The sequence below is a fragment of the Anguilla rostrata genome, chromosome 10 (genome assembly GCF_018555375.3).
Source record: "Anguilla rostrata isolate EN2019 chromosome 10, ASM1855537v3, whole genome shotgun sequence".
In the NCBI taxonomy this organism is placed as follows: domain Eukaryota; kingdom Metazoa; phylum Chordata; class Actinopteri; order Anguilliformes; family Anguillidae; genus Anguilla; species Anguilla rostrata.
The window spans coordinates 42035082-42057031 of NC_057942.1; the positions used below are offsets into that span (position 1 = coordinate 42035082).

Below are 21950 nucleotides of genomic sequence, written 5' to 3' on the forward strand. Positions count from 1 at the left end.
CCTCCATCTCTGTCTCACCCTATCTCTCTCTGTCTCACTCCATCTCTGTCTCACCCTATCTCTCTCTGTCTCACTCTATCTCTCTCTGTCTCACTCCATCTCTGTCTCACCCTATCTCTCTCTGTCTCACTCCATCTCTGTCTTACCCTATCTCTCTCTCTCTCCTTTTTGAAACTGAAGGGATTTTGTTCTGTCAAATCCCCCCAAAAAAACGTCCCTGCCTTCTGGTTCAGAACTCATTCCCTGTATCTGGGTCTCTGGTGCTAAATCCAGACCTCCAGATGAGGGTGAATCTGGGCCGGTAGAAGCCGATTGGTTCCCCTCTCAGCAGCACTGGTCCCCCCCTAACGCCCCCCCCCCCCTCGTGGGGCCCCCCTCGCCCGTACCCCCTCCTTAAAGCTGCAGTCATGGTTCTGTCTCCCGGTCCTCTAATGGGGGCTGACAGGACAAGGTCACCTGTAGACACGTGCTTCCTCTCTCTCTCTCTCTCTCCCTCCTCGTGTGAACTCCGAGGAGGAGGAGGAGGAAGAGGAGGAGGAGGAGGAGGAGGAGGAGAGTGTGGGCGGCGTCGGTGGCTCTCTCTCCTCTCCGAACCTGTTCCGTTCCCACACTTCCTGTCACAGAAAAAAAACCCGATCCAACGTGAGGAAATTAAACGCAGGGAGTGATTTTCGTTGGGCATGCTCAGCTTCACAGTTGGCCTTAGATTCCAGAAAGATTTCTCCTAAACCTTGGCCCGTGTGTACAGTAAACGCTTCTATTTCTGCTTCACAGACACACGTTCGTTTTCGGTTTGCGAAGGTGAAAGACAAACACTTTATACGCGAGACAAAGTTAAAGGCAAATGTTGATTGGAAACAGGCCATTAGGGCCTTAGGCACAGAAATTGCGCTGTAATTCTCAGCACTTTGAAGCATTTGTGGTCTGTCCATAAATAGTTTAAAGTGGTGAATGGAAGCTGCCAGGAGCACGCTAACCTGCTTCTGGTATGCTAACCTGTGTCTGGTACACCAACCTGTTTCTGGTGCGCTAACCTTCTTCTGGTGCGCTAACCTGTTTCTGGTATGCTAACCTGGAACGGCTCAAACTGCAGCACGTTGGGAGTGCTATTCTCCTGCCATGGTGGTTGCACCTCCAAGCTACAACGTGCACTGAGGTTCATTTTCACCAGATTCAGCCCCTCTTTTTTTTCCCTTTAGAAGACTCCATTTTAACACCCAAGGTCTAATTAGACATGCATATTAAATGACCATTGTGAGGTAAACTGCAGATGTTGTTTTCGGAAGGCTGAGCCCCCCCCCCCCCGCTCAGAAGCTTTTGGGCGACGCTGGGTGTTTGATGTTCTCTCTTCCCTCTCCCCCCCCGGGCAGGATCCTGGGAGAGACGAGGGCCCGTCCGTCTTCCTGCTGCTGAAGGACAAGGACGAGCTGATCCTGAGACTGCGGAGCGAGCTGGTGAGAGGGGGGGGGGATAAGAGTGGGGTGGGGGGGGGGTCAAGTGTTTGTGGAGCCCAGATAAACGTGCCTTTTTAGGGATCCCGCCCCCGACTGGTTCTGGAGTGGGTAGTAGGCTGTGAGAAAGAGACAGACGTGAGACATGGTTGTGTGGGACATTGGGAACAGGGTAGGATGGAGACAGAGATGGGACAGCGGGGAAGAGACACAGGTGAGACACGCTGTGAGACAGTGGGGAGACAGGGGAGTAAGACACAGCGGTAAGATAACGGTAAGGAGACCGAGATGAGACACAGCTCTGTAAGACTTTGGGAAGATGGCGGTAAAGAGGCAGAGATGAGACTCAGCTTTGTGAGACAGTTGGAAGATGGCGGTAAAGAGGCAGAGATGAGACTCAGCTTTGTGAGACAGTTGGAAGATGGCGGTAAAGAGGCAGAGATGAGACTCAGCTTTGTGAGACAGTTGGAAGATGGCGGTAAAGAGGCAGAGATGAGACTCAGCTTTGTGAGACAGTAGGAATATGGCGGTAAAGAGGCAGAGATGAGACTCAGCTTTGTGAGACCGTAGGAATATGGCGGTAAAGAGACAGAGATGAGACACAGCTCTGTGAGACCGTAGGAATATGGCGGTAAAGAGACAGAGATGAGACACAGCTCTGTGAGACAGTTGGAGGGAGGTGCAGGCCTTTGAGATGGCGGAGTGGGGGGGGTGGGGGGGGCAGGGGACTGTGGAACCGCTCAATGGCAGCTGGCAGTAGATAGTGACAGGAAGCAGGCCGCCGTCAGAAGCCCCCCCCCCACCACCCCACCCCCCCTGAGACGCGCGGGAGCGGTGGGGGAGACGCTAAGTGGCGGGCGGAGACGGCGAGACGGACAGCGGGAGAGTAAATGGCGGCTGCCCGTGCCAATAACGGCGCTGAGTTGTGAGGCGGGTTGGCGGGAAAGCGGCAGAGGGCAGCGGAGAGGTCTGAAATACGAGGACAGCCCGGAGAACGGGGGCTTGTCCCGGAAGATGCGTATCTTACTTTATCGCCCCCTTTTTTATACTCTCATTTTGTTTCGTTGCATTGATTTAACGACTTCCCTTCCAGCTTGACAATGGAAATGGCGGACTCTAGGCCTCATTAATAAAGACTGAACAGGAAGTGATGGAGGTAGGCTAACTGGGTGAGAAGCTTATTTACATGGGCTTTGGTCCCGTTTGGAATGGGAAAAAAGATGTTTAAAATCGCGTGAACTCTGTTGTGAACAGAGAGCAGAAGAGATGTCATGTTTTGATTTTATTTGAAATTCAAAACGTATTTAAGAAAGACATTGGTAAGAAAGACAGTAGAGCTTTTTGTACTTTTGAGAGGGCATGTGCGTCCTTGTGCTGGGAGGTGCTATGATGTGGAGCTGTGTCTCTGGGATCTGTGTAGCTATGCGTCTCTGTTTATAAGCTCTTAGATGAGCTCTGTCTCGGTAATATAGATATGGATCTGTGGTGGGTGCTGGGAACAGCGACTGAAAGGACCATTTTTGATTTGCATAGCACATTTGGAACACGCTTAGTCTTTTGAAAAGCAATTTTAGGAAAATGTGTAGCGGTATTTGGAATACATTTACGTCTGATTGAATATCGCTGAACATCACACACACACAGTGCACTTTCTCCCCCCCCCCCCCTCGCAGTCAATCATGTCAGATCATGCTATGGCACTTTAATGGCAAATGCAATTCAATCAAAACGAGACTTATGATTTTTCAGATTCAGTCAAGCCAATATTCCGTAAAAGGTTTGAAAGGCGTTTTTGTTCAGAACGTTCGGGACGTGCGGAATCTTTCCGAACACGCACTGCGGCGGCGGCGGCGGCTTGCAGCGGCTAACGCGGTTAGCATTGCGGCAGCTTTGGTGCAGGGAGAAGACCACCTCTCTCTCTCTCTCTCTCTCTCTCTCTCTCTCTCTCTCGTTCTCTTCGCTGCACGCTGTAGCCTCCTTGGCCGCGAGTCTCGGTAGTCATTGATTTTTTTTGTTTGTTTGTTTGTTTGTTTGCGTGCCGCCTGTTCGCAACGCTACGCGTGCACTTTCTGTTGTGCCTAGCGTGCCATAGCGAACAGACGGCCTCTTTGTTTCTCTGCAGTTGCTACAGTCGCCGGAATGCTGATATGTCATTTAGGCCTAGCGCGACATTCACGCCAAAAAAAAAAAAAACGCTGCCTCAAGAGGAGTTTGTTTGAACTCGAGCAGCAGCAGCGTCTGCGCGTCGATTCATTTGCATGAAGATTCGCGAACACACAAAGGTAGCAATTATGTTATATGGAAGCATGCATGTAAATGAGTGTTTTGGTGTATTTTACGTACCGCTTTATGTCCTGAATCTGTTGATCAAAGCCTCAATCATAGTTCCGCAAGCCTCAAATCAGGCAGGCAAGTGAAGTTGAAATCTGTGAAACTGCGCGAGTTGTAGCAATGCTGACCTTTGCGTCGTTCTAGATACTGGGGTTACAGTTGAAACAAACACTGACAGCAGTGCTGTTAATCTTTTTATTCTGAGTATCGTCAAATGATTTGTGTAAAGCTACCAAATGGTGTCAGTGACATGAAGTGACTTGTGCTGGTTTATTTTTGTATTATTTTAATCATGTGTGCATTGCACTGGACTAATGTTGGAACCCATTCAGAACTGGTTAAAAAAAAAAGTGTCTTATTTTTCCAAATTACATTAAATTACAACCAGAATATTACATGTAACGAGCGTGTATGTTAATAGATTGGGATCTTTTCAACATATATCAGTGAAGATTTATTTTTGAAAATAATATTTTGTTTGTCTTATTCATTGAAACATTCTTTTCCGTGTAGTTACATTGCTAGAGCCTCATTTTAGTGTAGAAACAGTGTCTATTTGGCCGGACCGCAACAGCGGGGCCAGCCCTACAAACGCGAGTGTCTGTGACTGAGTGACCGAGTGAGTGATGAAGTTACACCATTGGGCGGCCGGGTTATGAAGTTACACCATTGGTCGGTGAGACTCAATGAACGGTTTCACTGGTGAGAACCCCTGGCAGCTGAGGTTGCTTTTGGGTTGAATTGCATCCGCCCTTAAACTCACTCAATTCCAGCTAGTACTGCATAATGTGCCACAAGCATTTTTATTTACCTTCAGTGTCCTACATAAATCTATGCATATATAAATGACTGTGTGTACAAGAGTGACTGCAAAATGACTGCAAAATCCAGTTTTTTTTTTTGAATAGAAAATTCACGCCATTATTTTATCTGAATATGAGAAAGCTCATTTCCCAATTCAGCAGTGCATGCTGGTGCACTTCATTTAAACTCTTTGATGTCTTTCAGAAAGTCTGAAATCAAATCTTCAGATATTTTCCTTTTTTTAAAATATCATACTACATTCATCTATTTTTTATTTGCGTATTTGTATATGCTGGTTGTGTTAATGGAAGAGATGAAAGACGCAAAATTCCATTCCCTGAATTTGGGTAGAGGTGCACCTTTTTCTCCCGCTAGTCTTGAATCTTACTCCTGTTCAGCCACCTTTTGATGTCCGACCCAAGTCTTTTTCTGGGTTCTCTGTAACTTTAACATTGTTTTGGCTGGACATTGTTAGCCTGCTTTAAATGCACCATTCGGAGTCCTTTGGCAGTTATCCTTTTGTTTGTACCACAGTTCATATTGCAGTGCGTCAACACATTTCCCGTCCAAACAGGCCTATTCACCAGCACCGCTGTTTGTTTTTCTAATGCAACATTGCATCATACAAAACATGGGGGATTTCCCACCTCCGAACATCATTTCATTTTATTCTTTTTACATATACTGTGGCAATAATTGGATTTTGGGCTTGCTTATAGCCAGCTAGCGAGATAATAGCCTTCTTTCCGTGCATTTTACCACAGAGTGAGTTATGGTGTCGGCTTCAGAGTCAACAAATTTTCCTTATTCAGTCCCTACAGTTGCCTGAATTTACTGCTGTGGTTTCACCCCCCCCACCCCCCCACCCCCCACACCCTTCAAAGAAAAACAACAAACCGCCCATTTGCAGCACGGAGCAGAACTAATGCTCAGAGGCCCCGGAACGAGGGTGTGCCTTCTCTGTGTTGCAGCGTGGCATTCTGGGAGCCGATGGGAGAGATATGTGGCTCTGTGTGTGCTGGTCGGGGGGAAGGCCCAGAGCTCCGCGTGCCGGCTGAGATATAAAGCTGGGCTCGCAGCACAAATAAGGGAGGAGGTCTGTGAGATATGGGAGAGCCACTCGCTGTAACTCTCTCTGAGCTGCTGGAGACTGGGGAGTTGTGTAGGCTGTGTGTCAGTAGCAGGAGCGTACGCTGTACCTGTGAGCTCGGTAGCAGGGACACGGGGTCGTGTGCTTGTAGTCGAGCTGTTTACTGTAGCGCTGTGCTGGCGGTGGAGACGTGTGCTCACGTGTTGCGGTGCTAGCAGAGATATGGAGTTGTGTATGTGCTTGTAATTAAGGTAGGCACTGCAGTTCTGGTAGCTGTTTAAGGTGTCCTTACCTGCAGTAATGCTCTGGAGGGGTGGCACCAGCTGTAAACACACCAAAAATGATTCAATTTGTCAACCGTGTATTCGGAATACGATTCAGAGCAAATAAAGCGAAGGGTAAACATTGGCACTTTTTTTGTTGTGGTCTCTGTTGTTGGTTGCTGAGAGCAAATAAGAGATGGGCTGTTTCGTTTGAAGCACAGGCTGTACAGCGCAGCGTTTCTGGGCGCACACACACACACACGGATACCTGCCAAGGACCAGTGGAGGGGCGGGGGGGGGGGGATGCTGGCCCCGGCGATTAAATTCACTCCAGGAAATTACGGGACGTCCCGCCACGCGGACTCCCGCTGGAGTGTGACGGGCCTAATGCGTGACATACGCCTTCCATTTGGGGCAGAATTGAAATCTTAATTGACAGGATTGAAACGAAGGGGAACCTGCGGAAGCGGAAGCCTGCTCCGGGGACCGATATTCCCACCGTACACAAAGCCGGAGCGCTTTCTAGAAAGAGCGGGCATCTTCACAGCCTGGACCACGTTCCAGATTGATAGTAAAAGATGCCTTTTTTTATTTTTATATAAAAATAAAGTCTGTCAGCGTTAATTGGCTGACTCGGCTGGCTTGTTCGGCCGGTTTTATGGCTGTGAACATGCTTCGGTAAGTCAGGACGGCCTCAGGAAGCAGGCGGTGTTGGCGGGATTGCGTGTGTAGACGGCGTTCCAAAATGGATGCCGTCGGGGTCGTTCGACGCTTACCTGGCCGTGTTTGTCTGGTGGGGCGGGGCGGGGCGGGGCGGGGTGGGGCGGGGCGGGGCAGGGCGGGGCGGTCTGGGTTTTTTTGGAGGGTGGTCAGCTGACTCGGTGTGTGTGTATTTCCTGTGCAGGACAAGGCCAATTCGGCTCAGAGCGCCCCCCCCTGCCAGAAAGCGGACAAGGCCACGCAGACGGAAGTCGGGCCCCCGGAGGTGAGTCCTCCGCACCCCCCTTCCCAGCGAGCAAAGCACACGATGTTATCCGATTAAAGCCTTTATTGCATTATGAATTATTGCATTGCGTTGGTGTTCTCCTCGAGCCAACTATTATGCATTCGTTTTGATCATCATAGCATTCTTATTTCTGCCTAATGTACATTTGGGGAAATCGTGCTTTTAGTGACTAAATTACGCCTGGTGCTGCATTTTGGGTCTTTGTCAAATTTTTTTTTTTTTATTGGCTTGCAACCACATTTGATTCAAACATGTTTTCTCCTTCACATACAAAACCATAGTGGAAAAACGTGGAGTTCCTACTGTACATTTGCTCTGAACACACATTCCAACATGGACACAGCCTGTAGGTGTAAACTAACAACAGTACACGCATACAAAAACATTTCAACATTAAAAGAGATGCAGCAATATCTTGGTGTGTCAGTGATTGATTACCTTCTGATAATCAGTAATGGATTTCCACGGATCCAAAAGTTATTTTGAGGAATGCCCTGCACCCCCTGCAAAAGGAACACTTTTACTAAATGAAGTGAATGAAAAATACTTGTCAAGGAAGTATTTTCCTGCTCTGAGAACATGGGTAATTTTGTACTTTTGTTCATGACTCGTAACAAAAGGAAAAGGTCACTTTATGTCAAAGATTTGCTTAAAAATATCATTAAGCAGATCAAGCTGACACCTTTTAAAGCAGGTATTGAAACCAAAGGTCGCCTTCTCACACAGATTTAAGCTGACTCACACTGATATTCATGTTCACTCAGCCAATCACACGTTTATTTTTAAAGTCCCTTTCTTAAACGTGTTTTAACCCTGCTGATTTTAATCCGGTGCTTCATTTTATTTTGACATTTAAATCTCAGCTTTTTGTAATGGCAGCGATGCGATATTTCTTTTTGACTCACACAAATGTCATTAGACTTTAAATAGAACAAAATCCCTGTTTATGCACTACAGACAATGAAAATTTCTTGTCCTCACATTGTGTTTCTTTCTGAATAACGTAACGCACATAAAAAAAGGGAAAAAGTCTCTTGATGTCAAAGATTTGATTAAAAACCTGATGCAGACCCAGCAGCTGTGACAGAGACGTTCGGTTGTAATGGTGTTGCCATTTTAAAGTTGTGGTGTGATCCATTTCAAGAGAACGGCGGCCATTTTATTCTCTGGCCTCCTATTTGTTAACGTGAAGAGAGAAAATTGCTCGGCAATCGATAATTATAATACTCTGCGCGGAATGGAAGCTGGACCTGACCGTGGTCAAGGCTTAAATAAAAACAGCGGATAAATTACTGAGGACATTTCAGTGCTTTTCGTTGCCAGTGATGAAAAGCAAGCTCGTGAAATGGCACAAAGTCACCCGAAGCACATTAACTGCAAGACGCCTTTCTTGGTCTCTTGTCAACCTTTGGGAAGAGGGAGTCCGGTGAAGTTACATTAAGTGCGGATAACGTATAGATACTTTATCCAATGTACTATTACTGCTTTGCTTGAGTGTCTGGGTCATGAGCACCCAGAATGCGTGTACAGTCAGTTCCGAACATAGCTTTGCCCTAGTTGTCTTATTGTTCCCTGAGCTATGAAGTAAGCACATGTAATTATGAGGGATCACCCTGTCCTTGCTTTTGTGCAAATAACCTTTGCAAGGCATTTCACTTCAGTTTTTCAGCAATGCAAATAAAGATTATTTATGAGAAAACATATATGTCCAGAAAATATGATGTTGATGTAATAATAATGAATATATTAGTATTTCTAATTTGGTACGGTTCCAGATAGTATGTGCTATGTACTATTCTTTTCCATAGGCTAGGGTATGTTGAAAATGATTACAATTTTGAATTTACTGACTAGTCTTGTATATGGCCAGGGAAGTAACCAGACTTATTTAATTAAACATTATTTCATGTGCTTTCCAGTTCAAATCAAACTAGGTATGTAGCTTACGTGAGTGCATACACACACATCCACCTTTACTGGAAAAAATATACAGTTAAAAATGTGTTCTGTCTGCTTTGAAATAACCAGCAGAATAATGGCCTGGAATAAAAACTGTAATGCTGATTCAAATCATAACTGTGGCTCCAAAAGAATGAGGAGATTATGTGCTTTTGCTTGTGAGTGGATATGGATGTGTGTGTGTGTGTGTGTGTGTGTGTGTGTGTGTGTGTGTGTGTGTGTGTGTGTGTGTGTGTGTGAGAGCGTGAGCGAGGGAGAGAGAGAGCTTGAGAGAGTGTGTGTGCTTGTGCGTGTGCGCCGCGTGGAGAGAGAAATAGATAAAATAAGATGCGACAGATTCAATGGACGGACTGATGAACAAGTGCTGCTCTTGTTGGTTCGGAAAAATTACATCCAGGAGTGGCTCCCATTTATATTTCTGACACGGTTTGCCTACAGCTAAGTCTAGGAAGACGCTTTGAGGACTATGTTCATCACCATCATTCATGTGGCCTTGTGCAGGAATGGCTTTTATTAGGGATTCCTATAACGACGCGAAGAATATGCTACTTCTTTTTTTTCCCCCTCCTTCGTTTAATGTCTTTCAAGGCTGCGTGTGCAGTTATAACTAATGGACTGCTGTAATGTAAATTCAAATAGCTTCTTCTTAATTGCTTCTCTATCCATCCTGCGGCTAATGCAACACGAATGTGTCTGCGCCCCCCCCCCCGCCTTCGCCCCCCACCCCACCAACCCCCCCGTCAGACATCGCCGACAGGAAGGCCCCAGACTGGAGCCGGGTGCGATTGAAAGGCGGCCCCTGTGTGTTTTTGAGAGTAGTTTTTTTGTTGTTTTTTTCGGCGTGTGTAACCTTTGCTTCGCGCCGCTCTCTGGCCCGCCGCTGGTCAGGTCACAATGACTTGTGAGGACTCCGCTGTTCTGCCCTGTCCCAGCGAGTAGCCTTTTTCCTTTTTGGTGTTCCCCCCCACGTTGCTCTGTACAACTGGCAGGCCCCCGGTTCCGGTGAGCGGGACGCATTTAGGGAACGCAGTTTTTTGACGCATTGCGCTTTTTTTTCCTTCCACCCCCCCCCCTTTCCCAGGTACCGCGCGCGACCCACGAGGCCTTCCGCGGCGTTTTGTAGGTTAGCGCGCGGCGGCGCGGGGCCCGCGCTTATATAGGTTAGCGCATCGAGGACACGCCGATCCCCCAAAGTGCCTCCACAAGTGGGTCAGCTATTTCTGCGGCTCCTCGCGCCTCCAGGAGGTGCGGCCATGCTTTCTGGAGCACCCCGCCTCCTTCCTCCTTCCTCCTGCCGCGCTAATTAGCTGGAGGGGGGAGAGACAGCCTGAGCCCGCCATTTCCTCGCCCCCCCAACCCCCCAACCCCCCCATCCCGACCCACCGGGTCCCGGGTCGCTCCGCGGCAACGGGTTCGACCGCAGCTCCAAACTCTGAAGTCTCAGCATGAAACGACTTCTGGACGTCAGTTCTCAGGGGAGGAGAAACCGGACGAAGCAGGCCCGGAAAATGGCGCGAGCGGGGGAAGAGCGGAAGTATGAGGAAGAAGTGGTGCGGCAAAGCGATCTCCTTCACAGACGTCTGTGAAAGAGAGGTGGGCCCGATTTACACATGCGAAACCTTTTAACACACGCAATACTAATGACACAACCAAGGACTGGTGCAAAACAAATAACCATGTGACCAGTCATTGGCCATGTTATCGGTTTTGCATGTGCTAACCGGTTTTAGTCAATCGGGTCCTGTGAAAGCTCTCTCTCTCTGGGCTGTGAAAGCTCTCTCTTTGGGCTTCACTTCCTGCTTCTCAGAGCCCAAGCAGGATGCGATGGTCTGGAGGCCTGTCACAAGATCACAGCGGAAGATATTTGGCACCGATTTACTGGCACCCAAAACAAAATGTTCTGTTGCTTGTCACAGATTTAATAGCCTTAATATTAATAGAAGTGTGACTCGGAATGCTGGTCTTCAGCCAACATCCAGCGCCGTTACCAATAAATTCAACTTTAATGAACGCTACTTTTAGGATCAAGCACAAAAACAAGAGAAGAATTTTGCAGAATGGTGTTGCCTCTCTTGTGTGTGTGCTTTGAAAGACGGGGCCATCACGACCGCATTCATATTGTTTTTTCATAAAGTATACATGAGTGAAGATGACAAGGGCTTTTTAAAAATATCAGCATTTAGAGATCGCATAAACATACAAAGCGTTTGTCATTTGGCCGAAACAATGCTGCACTGACAATCACAGGCATCAGAGACGCAGTTTAGTCTCTCCAGTCTACTTGTGGTCTCTTTGGTGTTTGTTTAAAGAGAATAAAAGTACCAGTAATAGCCAGACTTGTACATTCCTAGTCTGCCTGCGAGCATTAGAGAAGAAACAGCTATTTAAGTGGCTAAACACTTAGTAGATCATTTACTCGGCTCTCTCTCTCTCTGGCTAAGATATGAAGTTGTGCGGTTTGCTTATTTCCTCTTACCTTTCCCTCTCAGACATAAATCACTGTTAGCCAAGTGACAGCAGTTTAGAGGCCTCTCTGAATATTTACCGGGACAAAACTCCTTAGCAGCAGGAGAGACGTCACCAGAGACCTTCCCCAGCCAGAGCGCTGTGGATCCGTCCTTCCCTAACCTCTCGGAACGTGTGACATCGTCAGAGACCTTCCCCAGCCAGAGCGCTGTGGATCCGTCCTTCCCTAACCTAAGATTCATTCATTTGGATGTGCCTCCAGGAAACTTTGTTGCAGGTGCTTTTGACTGTATGGGGTCAAGGAGGATTTATTCTCTGAAAAAATTTCACCTGCCACCCCCCCCCCCCCCAGAGTTTCTCAATATCCGTGTCCTGAGAACAGTTTTCACCAAAATGAATTTATCTCTTGCAAGCTTTGTACATTTTATTGGACCTCGTCTGACATAAGAGATAAGTTATGATAAGTGGAGAGTACCAAATTAAGTACTGCACGCGAGCCACTGTACAAGGTGTAAGGACAGATTTCAAAATTTGCAGTTATGTTTCACGACCCGTGGTCATATTTAATTAACAGCCTAGCCGCGCAGGTAATCCCGGCGAACCTGGATCTGCACGTTGGGAGGGAACCGAGGCCGTGTTATAAGTGAAATGTTTTTGTCTACCTGGCAGTAATTAGGCTCCTGTGAAACGTATTTCTTATTCGTGCCTGTTGATTGGTAGCTGCGCTTTGTGTGGGTCTGGTTTTACATCAGCAGGCCGGGGGGAGCTGAAGTGGGTGGGAGTCTCGGTCTGCGCTATGCGCTGGAACACCGTTCTGCCGAAGGTGATAAAATCCAACTTCAGAATGCGGTCTGCCCGCGTTTATATAACCCCGGCTTCCGATAAAACACTAAACGGGCCCTCTTTCAATATCGCCAACACAGTTTTAACCACATACAGTAATACCTGCGATGAGGTTGACCGGTCATTACGGAGCAATGTCACCACCGGCTGCCTTTTAAAAGCTCGATAAAACGGAACTTTTTAAAAATTCAAATGAACGTTCCATTTCATTAGTGCATTTGACATTGTAAATGATGCACTTAATGGTGTGACTGTGCAGTCGTGGGCAGTTTCTAGAAGGTGCTGTTTTGCTGTACGTACAGGGGCCTAAATGTCCTGCTGATGGCTGTGTAGATCCACTTAAGGAGGCTTGAGCGTGGACTAGATCAGTGAGCATAATCTCGGTGGCTGGGCTCTGATTGGTCGGTGACGAGGGCGAGCAGTGTCCTCGTTGGGCTGCAGAGAGCAGCGACAGGAAGCTGAACAGCAGTAGAATGGCGTGAGGGCACGTGGTGGCGCAGGGCTTGTGGGTACGCCGGGGCAAGTGCGATCGAGACCGCGGTGTGCCAGGAGTAGAGGTCTGACACGGGTACAGGATTCAAACCTCGGAGCTTAGAGGAGGAGGGGGGGTGGGGGGTTGGGCGTGGGGGTAAGAGCTGGCTGGAAGCCAGAAACCTACCGAGAGCAGAGCCAGGCCTAATTAACCCCACAATGACACCAGCTACCATTCGCTGCCAGCTCATGACTTGTGAGCGAATCAGAAAGCTCCCCGCAGTGGGATTCTTTTCAATCGGGAGGCCATTGATTGGACGCGGTTGCTGACCCGTTTTTTGGGGTTTGTGCAGTCTCATCCTGCTTGTCTAGAAAATCAGTAGCAGGTAGCAGAGTTCTGGTCTCTGGGGGATGTGGAGAGATCCTTATCAAAGGAAATCAGTCATTCGACGTATTTCAAGCTCATTTTTCATGTGTATATTAAAAATGCAGCGATATAATCAAGTAACTACATGATGAATCGCTGACTTGCCAGAAAATCGGAATTGGACAGTCGGGATGATGTCAAGACAGGGGTTGGCCACGATTTCAGTAACATTTCATTTCATAAATACAGAATCCTGTCTTGGGTGATTTTGAATGAGGCAGCTGGTGGAAGCATTTTTGGGGCCATTTTGCTGTAGACTTCCTCCGTTGAAGTTCCTCCATTGTGATTGCATAGCGGGCAGACCTCCCTAATGTCCATGGCCAGACAAGTGTCTGATAGCTTTCTGTCCATGTTTGGATCGTGTGAATTTCAGCGCTGTTAATGATATCTGTAATGCAGGTGTTGCTGACCCTGGTCCTGGACAGCCCAACCGTCAAGTGTTTGATTTTTGAGTAAGTGCTGGTTAACGGTGAGAACCTGCACCCCATGCATGCACCCCTCTCCGGGACCAGGGCAGGGGACCCCCTGGTCTCTTTCTTAGGGTCACGAGACTTTGTGAAATAACTTTAGTTCTGAAGTCAAGTCGCCTCATCGCTGAAATATTTAAGAGTCTCCTTCCCTCACAGCGTGGCGTCGTAACCCCCGCTCTGGGGCGAGCCAAACAGGGCGACTCTCCGCATACCGATCAGTCCCACCGCCGTCGCCGTCTGGGCGGCTTTCGCCGGTCCCGGCAGGTGGTGTTCCCGACAGGCACAGCCGGTCTCTGACCCCCCCCTGACCCCCATCAGCGTGTGCAAATGGGCCGCGCGTCCGTCACACCCCCCCCCATACCCCACCACCCACACTCCCACACCCTCGCCGCGTGTCCGTCACCCCCCCTCCCCCTCCCCCCCGCTCACCGCACGATTGACATACCCCCCTCACCCCAAGCCCTCCGTCCCGCCACCCCCCGCCGCTCGTCCGTCACACCCCCCTGCCACGCGCGTTCTGCCATATCTACACCCCCCCCCACACGTCTGCACTCACAGGTAACACCTCGCACCTTCGCCCGACCCCGCTGAAGAGACTGAGCGTACACGCTAGCATCGCTCTGATTGGCCGTGCGCCTCCAAACTGTCCCGTGGCTCTGGGCCTCCGCCTCCAACGCTGTACAGGCGCGTCCCTGTAGGACGCTCGATTTATAGGCCCGAATTCGCCTCCCCGCTCCTCCCACCACCTCTGAGTCAAGGTGAGATATTTCCGGACTGTTCCAGTCGCGGTTCAGACTCTGTTCGGTATCCCCCCCCCCCCCCCCGTACCGCCACTGCCGCTGAAACGCTCCAAGGCTGCGCGAGATGTTTATGGTATTATTCGTATATCTTTTATGTTAAGCTGTTTTGACGCCGCGTGTATTTACGGGGATTATGGGATACGTGCGGTAAGACCGCTCGTCGTCTGGCCGACTGAATTATAATTCGCCGTCGCCGAAATATCAGAGAGGCTGTCGTAATGAGGGCCGGCGCCGACCTCACTCGTCCAATCACAGTGGGCGGCGGTGAGTTATGTAACGGGGGTAGCAGTGTGAAATTAAACAAGGCGCGGGAGGTAAGTGGAGCGCCTCCCCGGTCCCGATCTGAGGAGCCGCAGGTGCGGCGTGAGTAAGCGCCCGTCTGGACTTCCTCCTGCGGTAGAGATCCTCGCCCGCCGGCGCGTCTGACACGCTACTGCGGCGCGGTCGTCGCTGTCTTTCCCTCGCTTCGCTTCGCGGCTCTTCAGCCCGTTTCCTCCACTGTGATTTAAAAAAAAACGGCGGATCTTTTTCTGAAGGGTGCAATCAGTTAGGCGCCTGTCACATAAACGCGCGGCCCGTAATGAATCGCCGTGCCGACGCCGCGGCAGAGCACTCTCCGTCTGTCTCAGAAACGAGGCGGAGCGCTCGGTTCTGAAAAAATGTATTTATTTTTAAACGGCGATATGACGCAGACGCCCGACGACGTCTCCCTTCGCCCCTCAACGACATGCAAATCAGGAAGGGATAATGACACGGTTGCCGTCGCCATCTTTGAAACGTCTCAATCATGACCCAATTCTGCGCGTTTGCTAAATAACTGTAATCCTGCTTTCGGTCCTAAATGGCACCGCAATGAGCTCGAGTGCTCGCTCTGCGAACGCGGCGCGGCTGAGGAGGAGCACGCAGCTGTCTTTAGCGAGCCCGTGAGGCCGTGTCCTCTCCGCGTCTTCCCTCACGATTCCCCCCCGCCCCCGCCCCCCACCCCCCACCCCCCAAATCCCCCCCCCCGGCGCTCGCCTGACTTCATTCATATCCCTTTTAAAGGCACTTCAGTCACTCGGTCAGTAGCTCCGCCCCTTTTCTCTGTTGACAGTCTGCCAGAACTGCTCTCCAGGGGGAGATGGCGTCTGGCCGCGGGGATTCCGTTACCTCCGACTGTCTCACCGCTGCTCATCCCAGCCGAGTCCGCTCTGATCCTACCCTGTGACTGACAGGTCGCGGACCCCAGCCGCTAGCCCCAGCCGCTAACCCCAGCCGCTAGCCCCAGTCGCGAACCACAGTCGCGCTCCCTTTGGCTCCTGACTTTCACCTGCTTCCCAGCCCTTCCTGTTTACTCATTTGTCCGGGACAGTCCAGGATTAAATCCACGACACCCGTCAACGTGATGGATTGCGCCCAATTTAGTCTAAAAAATGTTTTGCAGTCGGTTGTCCCAAATGTAGATGCCACTACACAGAGTGCAGCACATGAAAAATAAAACAAGACAATGGCAATATCATTATATCAGCATTGCAGAGCAAAAAATTCATCATTCTTCTTTTTTCTCTGTCCATCCACGCCATCCGTCTGCAATTGCCCTGTTCCAGGTCCGTTTGAATGGTTTTCCGAGGTTGATTGTTTCCGACTGGCGTCCAGAAATCTTTTTACGCGGTGTTGTCATGGGCGGGGGGGGGCGACGCGATCGGTCATATTGCGGGATCCAGTGGCAGCTGCGTGGGGCGCGGCCGTCCAAGAGCTCTGACCGCGGCCGGCCCGGGCGGAGGCGCAGGTACACGGCCATTAGGACGCCGGACGCTGTAGCACTTCTCCGTTATGGCTTCACCAGGACCCTCAAATTTTACAGGCTCGCCATCTGCCGCCCTCCAACCCTGGAGCGGGGCGGCCGGGCGGCCGGCTTCGGGTTCTTTTTTGGCCGGACTCTCGATTGCTGGCGAAGACGCAGTCCCACCGCCCCGCCCCGCCCCGCCTCGCCCAGGCAAGGGCTTCTGTCGACAACAGGACGTGGTCAGCGAGCCAGACGGAGGTTTTAATGGGTCGGAGTGCCGCCGCGTTTCCGGGGAGACGCGCTCCTGAAGCACGGCGCCAGTTTGACCGACCCGGACCCCCGCCGCAGGGCGCTTTATTTTTCCCGCTGCTTTTGTGAGGCTCAAGGCTTCCCCAGCTATTCCCCGGCCCCGGATCGCGGGACAGCTGCTCGGATCATGGGACGGCCCGGGCCTGACCCGCTCGTCTGTGCCCCTGCAGCCGGTGTCAGCTGTGTAACTGGACGGGAGTGTCCGGACCGAATTCTTATTCCGCTCCACGGCTCGGCGTTGTGAAGGGAGAGCCGCCGCGGTACTTGGCGCCATTTGTTAAACCCGCCAACTGGAGAAGGGCACGGGCGGGCACCGAGAGAGATCGCTCACCCTGCCAGCGAGCGAACGCCGGAGCCCTCGCCGCGTAAATCTACCGCTAGCGCCGTAGCCTCTCGTTTGACCCCCCCTGCCCCCCCCCCCCCCCCGCCGCCCTCACTGTCGCTAACTACGCTGCAAACAAAAAGACCTGTGTTTTATTTACAGGGCCAACGTGCTAAAGGGAGCGCCCCAGTGCCCGCGCACAGACCGCTATGTGAGTTCTCTCTCTCTCTCTCTCTCTCTCGGCCTGTTTCTCTCCCCCGGTTCTGTGTGGTGCTCCACGTCTGCCGCCCGCACCGACGCATGGCATGATAGCCGGCAGCCCCCAAACCCCCCCCCCCCGGTTTGACCTGCCTCTCGCCGAGTTTAGCCTAATGTTCCCGTACCTCTCTCCTCTCCCCCCGTCGTCCCGCGTTTGACCTCTGCCTGCGGATGCCAAAGACACGCCCCTCGCCCACCCCCCCCCCCCCCCCGTCTGCCCTCAGACCCGGTTTGCCAACCTCGCTGTCCTCCCTGTCGAATTTGTGTCCGTCGCCGAATGCCGCTGGCTCACGGGTCACCACCTGGTGCAGGGTTGAGTGGGGCGCCTCCATGACACCCTCCAGCACCCCCATGACTCCATTTGCTTTCACACCTGTTAGCCCACACACGTTAGCATGGACCCATTAGCACACATATATTAGCAAACGTGCGTTAGCGCGCACACACGTGCATGCATGTTTGTGTGTGTACGTGTGTGCGTATCTGTGTGTGTGCACATGTCTGTGTGTGTGTGTGTATGTATATGTGCGTGTGCATATGCGTGTGTGTGCGTGTATATGTGTGTGTGTGCGTGTGTATCATCGTGAGAGTGTGCATGTATATGCGTGTGTGTGTGTATATGCGTGTGTGTGCGTGCGTGGGTATCATTGTGAGAGTGTGCGTGTATATGTGTGTGTGTGTGTGCGTGCGTGGGTATCATTGTGAGAGTGTGCATGTATATGTGTGTGTGCGTGTGTGTGTGTGTGTGTGCGTGCGTGTGTATCTTTGTGAGAGTGTGCATGTATATGTGTGTGTGCGTGTATATGTGTGTGTGTGTGCGTGCGTGTGTATCATTGTGAGAGTGTGCATGTGTGTGTGTGTGCGTGCGTGTGTATCATTGTGAGAGTGTGCATGTATATGTGTGTGTGTGTATATGTGTGTGTGTGCGTGTGTATCAGTGTGAGAGTGTGTGTGTATATGTGCATGTGTGCGTGTGCATATGCGTGTGTGTGTGTGTATATGTGTGTGTGTGCGTGCGTGTGTATCATTGTGAGAGTGTGCATGTATGTGTGTGTGTGTGTATGTGGTGAACAGTAATCTGCATAGACGGTACAGACCGTCCTGCCCCCCTCAGTCTGCCGGGGGGGGCTGGGAGATGAAAGCTCTTGTTTACTCAGGTACCGGCGCCCGCTGCAGGGAGGCGGTGGAGTTCAGGGGCTTTGATCCTCTTTGTCTGCCTCGGCAGCTGTGTGTGGCGCTGCCTGGCGCCAGCACGCGGCCGAGCACCGTGCCGATTCGCCGCGCCGGTCCCTCCGTGCGCGTCTGAGACATTTCAGCGGCTGTTATATGCCGCAGTGCACATTCTGACGGAGAATTAATGATTCATCAAAGCATTTTTCTTTTTTCTTTTTTCTTTTTTTTACCTCGTACACGGCTGTTTGTCTTACCTCGGACGACGCGCGTGTCGCTCGAGGGGACGTGCGCTCTGATGTGACCTCCGCTGCAGGTTGTGAACAGCTGTTCGTATTCCGCTACGGCGTGGAGGTGGAGAGCTGTTCGAGAGTTACGCAACTCCGAGGCGGCGTCAAACCCTGAAAGCATTTCCCTGTTCTGGCCTGTAAAGTCGACCGGGGTGCTCTTTTAAAAAAAAAATCTCAAAATCTGTGTTACATGTACTACAAGCCAACATTATGGTCTACAGACCACAAATACACCTGCACTAAGAGCAGTGCCTGTACGGAGTGCATTTCCAGTGCCTTAAGTGCTGTGGCATGAATGTATTTAAGTGCAGCATGCACAGCAGCTGAGTCTGTAACCGGAGTGTAATCATCTCAATGTGCTGCTTCGGAAAGTCAGCTGACGTCACATTAGGCCGAGGCTGCATTGGGCATTAGGCCACGGACGCAGTTAGTGTACAAACGGGGGGGCAGGGGGGCGCAGCGAGCGCGTTTCGGAACAGTCCCGCTACGTCTGCAGGGCCGTGAGGTCATCGGCTAAAAGCGAAAGTGACTCAGTTTTTTTTTCCCCGACAGATTAATTTGAGCCTCGTCTTGTCTTCTGTGTCTTCTCTCCGGGAATCGATTTTTCTCCCAGTGGTTTCAGCCTCAGAGAGGGATGGAGACGGATCTGTCAGGACGGAAAATGGCCGCCCGGCCGGCCTGTCGATACGGCCCGCGCCGGCGCGCGTAAGTCTGTTTCAGCGGCGCGGGTAATCGAAGAGGAGAGGGTCGGAGAGCGGAGCGGGGCGCCGGACGCTTCGGCCTCTCCGTGAGCCCCGCGTCGATCGCGAAACCGCGGCACGGAGAGCGCGCTCCGCCATTTTGGGCCCGCTCGCGACCTCGCTGCTCAACTTCGCGGGTGATGAGTTTGTCAAGGTAACCGGCGCCCCAGCAGCGCGGCGACAGATGGGCGTGGTCCCGGCGGTGGGGGGCGCGCCGAGCACCTGGTGGGGTGTGGGGCGGGGGTTTAGCAGCCGTCAGCAGAAGGCGAGCAGCGGTCCGGCTCTCCCCCCGGGCGGCGGGAACAGGTCGCCGTGGCGACACCACACCGTGCCGTGGACAGATGGCCCAAGGGGTGGGGGGGGGCTCGCTGTGACACCAGGAAGCGCCTCCGCACATAAATAATTTAACGGGGCTAAGCGGTGACACGCCGTGTCCCAGATAGCGAACGCGGTGGAGGACACGTCTTCTCTCCCGCCGAAAAAAGTTACGGCAGGAGCGGGAGAGAGAGCCCGCGTTCGCCCTGCTCTCGTTTTCGGGCAAGGTGAACGCCTCGGCCGTCAGGTGAACGTGATCTCGGGGCCTCCATTTCGGCGCCGCCCGCCACAAATCGCCAAGTACCCCCGCCCGTCATTACGAAACACCACCGCGTCTTAAAAAAAAAAACAACAAAGTCGTCTGGGGCGGCGGGCGGGGCGGGGGGGGGCTGTACGGTACGCGCGGCGCATGGAGAGAGAGAGAGAGAGAGAGAGCCGCTTAATAAACATTTCCTCTGCACTCCTTCTTCAAGTACTTATTGACTTTTGTGGAGAAAAGGTCAAATGAACAAGCGAGCTTTGCTTAGATTACCACCTTGAATCCCAATAAGCTGGAGCCGCTCGTGCTTTTTTTGTTTTTTTTCTTGTTTGGGGAGTTGTGGGAATCCACCATTTTGGCTCTGTTTGATGAAACCCTCTGCCCCCGTTGCCCCGCTGAGTCCCGTCTAGCCAGTAGATTAGAGCAGAGCCTCGTGTAAGACAGTGAGGAGGGGATTGGAGGCCGGTTAGCTCTCCTCGCAGACGCAGCGTGTTAGCGTGCACACTGACGCCTGCTTCGCCCATGCCAGTATTGCCAGTATTGCCAGTTTGGGACGGGTCTGGCGAAGCTCATACCTGATTTTTGGCGGGGGAACTGAGGCCGGTTGCTCCTTCCTGCCGACGTGCAGCGATTTGCGATATTAATGCAAATACGACCGTTTTTTTGTGCGGAAGGTTAACGAAACTACCGTCCTGGGGTTTTTTTTTCGAAAGGAGGGGAGAAAATAATAATTTATAGCGCTTTTATCCTCACCTCACGCAGCCTTTTATTACAGGTTAGAGCACAAACCGGCGTCTCACAGAGGCGTGTGTGTGTCTGATATCCCACCTCTGGGCCCCTGCCCCCCCACGCTGGCTGCTTCTGTGCCCACCCCAACGCCACCGCTGTTACCCAGACGACGGTAGCGCCCTCCTCTCCCTGCCCTCCTTCCACGCGCTGAATTCCTCCCTCCCTCCTCCGGGTCACGTTTCTCTTTTTTCTCGCGTCGCTCCTCTCCTCTCTGACTCATCCCTCGCTCTCTGACTCAGCGCCTCCGCCGTGACGGGCCTCTGGGGGGAGGGGTCGTGCCCTCACTCACCCCCAACCCCCCCCCACTCACCCCCTTCGGATCCGTGCTGCTCCTGCCTCTACTCCTCCTCCTCCCTCTCTGATTCTGTCTCCTGCTGCTGTTTCCCCCCCACCCACCGTCCTCTCTCTCCCTCCCTCCTTTTCTGGTTCTTTTTGCCATCCTCCCTCTCCTCTGTTTCCATGCAGCCTTCAGTTCTGCTCTCCTCTCCATCCCTCTCTTCTCTTTCTTCTTACTCTTTCCATTTTTAACAGGATGTCCTTGAAGGCACTGTAGGGGGTCCCTGGCCATACTTCCTATGCAATGATTATCTATAGATTTGGGAAAATATTTCAAAATATAAAAGATATATTATATAACCCTTTTTAATTTATTATGGGGGCCCCCTGGATGCCTTTGAGCCCCTAGTCTATGTGACTGCCCCCCTCCCCCACCTGCCCCCCCCCCCCCACCACAGGATTCTGTCCAATCCCAGTTCAGGCGCTGAGAGCACGCTTCACTTCCTGCATATAGGCTGTGTGCATCATCATGTCCCAATTTCCCAATTCGGCGCCGCCACCGCGTCCAATGAAATAAAATGGGGGCGTTGGTGGTGGGGTGGGGGGGGGTGGGCGGGGGGTTGGCGGGTGGGTGGGGTTTGGGTGGGGGGGGGGGTGTGGGATGGCGCGTTCCGCAGACGAAGCAGAGCTAGCGCAGACGAACGGCGCTCGTTTCCCCTCCGTACGCCATTCCCGTCCCGCTTCGCTGGGATGTGCGTGCCGTCCGTGTGCAAATCTGCCCATTAAACGAGATCACCGCTCCTTCGCTGCACTGTTGGTTTGTGATTCAGATTTCACGAGGACTGCCATGATGAATGGCGTTCCATAGCAGCTAATATAGCAGTTTCTTTTTCATTACTGCCTTTCTGTGTTTATTGGAAGGTTTGAGGCCCGATTTATCTTTGGGAATTACACACACTCACACACACACACACGAGCCCGCACACACACACACACACACACACTCACTGCATAACATGCTCAATAAAAGGGGCTCATTTTTTATGAATCAGAAGACAGATAATCCGCACAAGATC

At 51.6% G+C, this 21950-nt stretch overlaps 1 protein-coding gene across 12 annotated transcripts in view; it reads left to right on the forward strand.

Moving 5' to 3' along the window:
* The window catches only part of ccser1 (coiled-coil serine-rich protein 1), a 103955-nt gene that overhangs the window by 52421 nt on the left and 29584 nt on the right, over nucleotides 1–21950 (forward strand). For 8 of the 12 annotated variants that reach the window (XM_064297269.1, XM_064297281.1, XM_064297280.1 and 5 more), the window contains exons 8-9: nucleotides 1371–1454; nucleotides 6844–6924. In XM_064297269.1, the coding sequence (XP_064153339.1) occupies nucleotides 1371–1454; nucleotides 6844–6924 (165 nt within the window). Of the gene's footprint in view, nucleotides 1–1370; nucleotides 1455–6843; nucleotides 6925–16939; nucleotides 16989–19047; nucleotides 19201–20584; nucleotides 21449–21950 lie in introns of those variants that run through there. The other 4 variants (XM_064297276.1, XM_064297278.1, XM_064297275.1 and 1 more) reach the window with 3 other exon arrangements.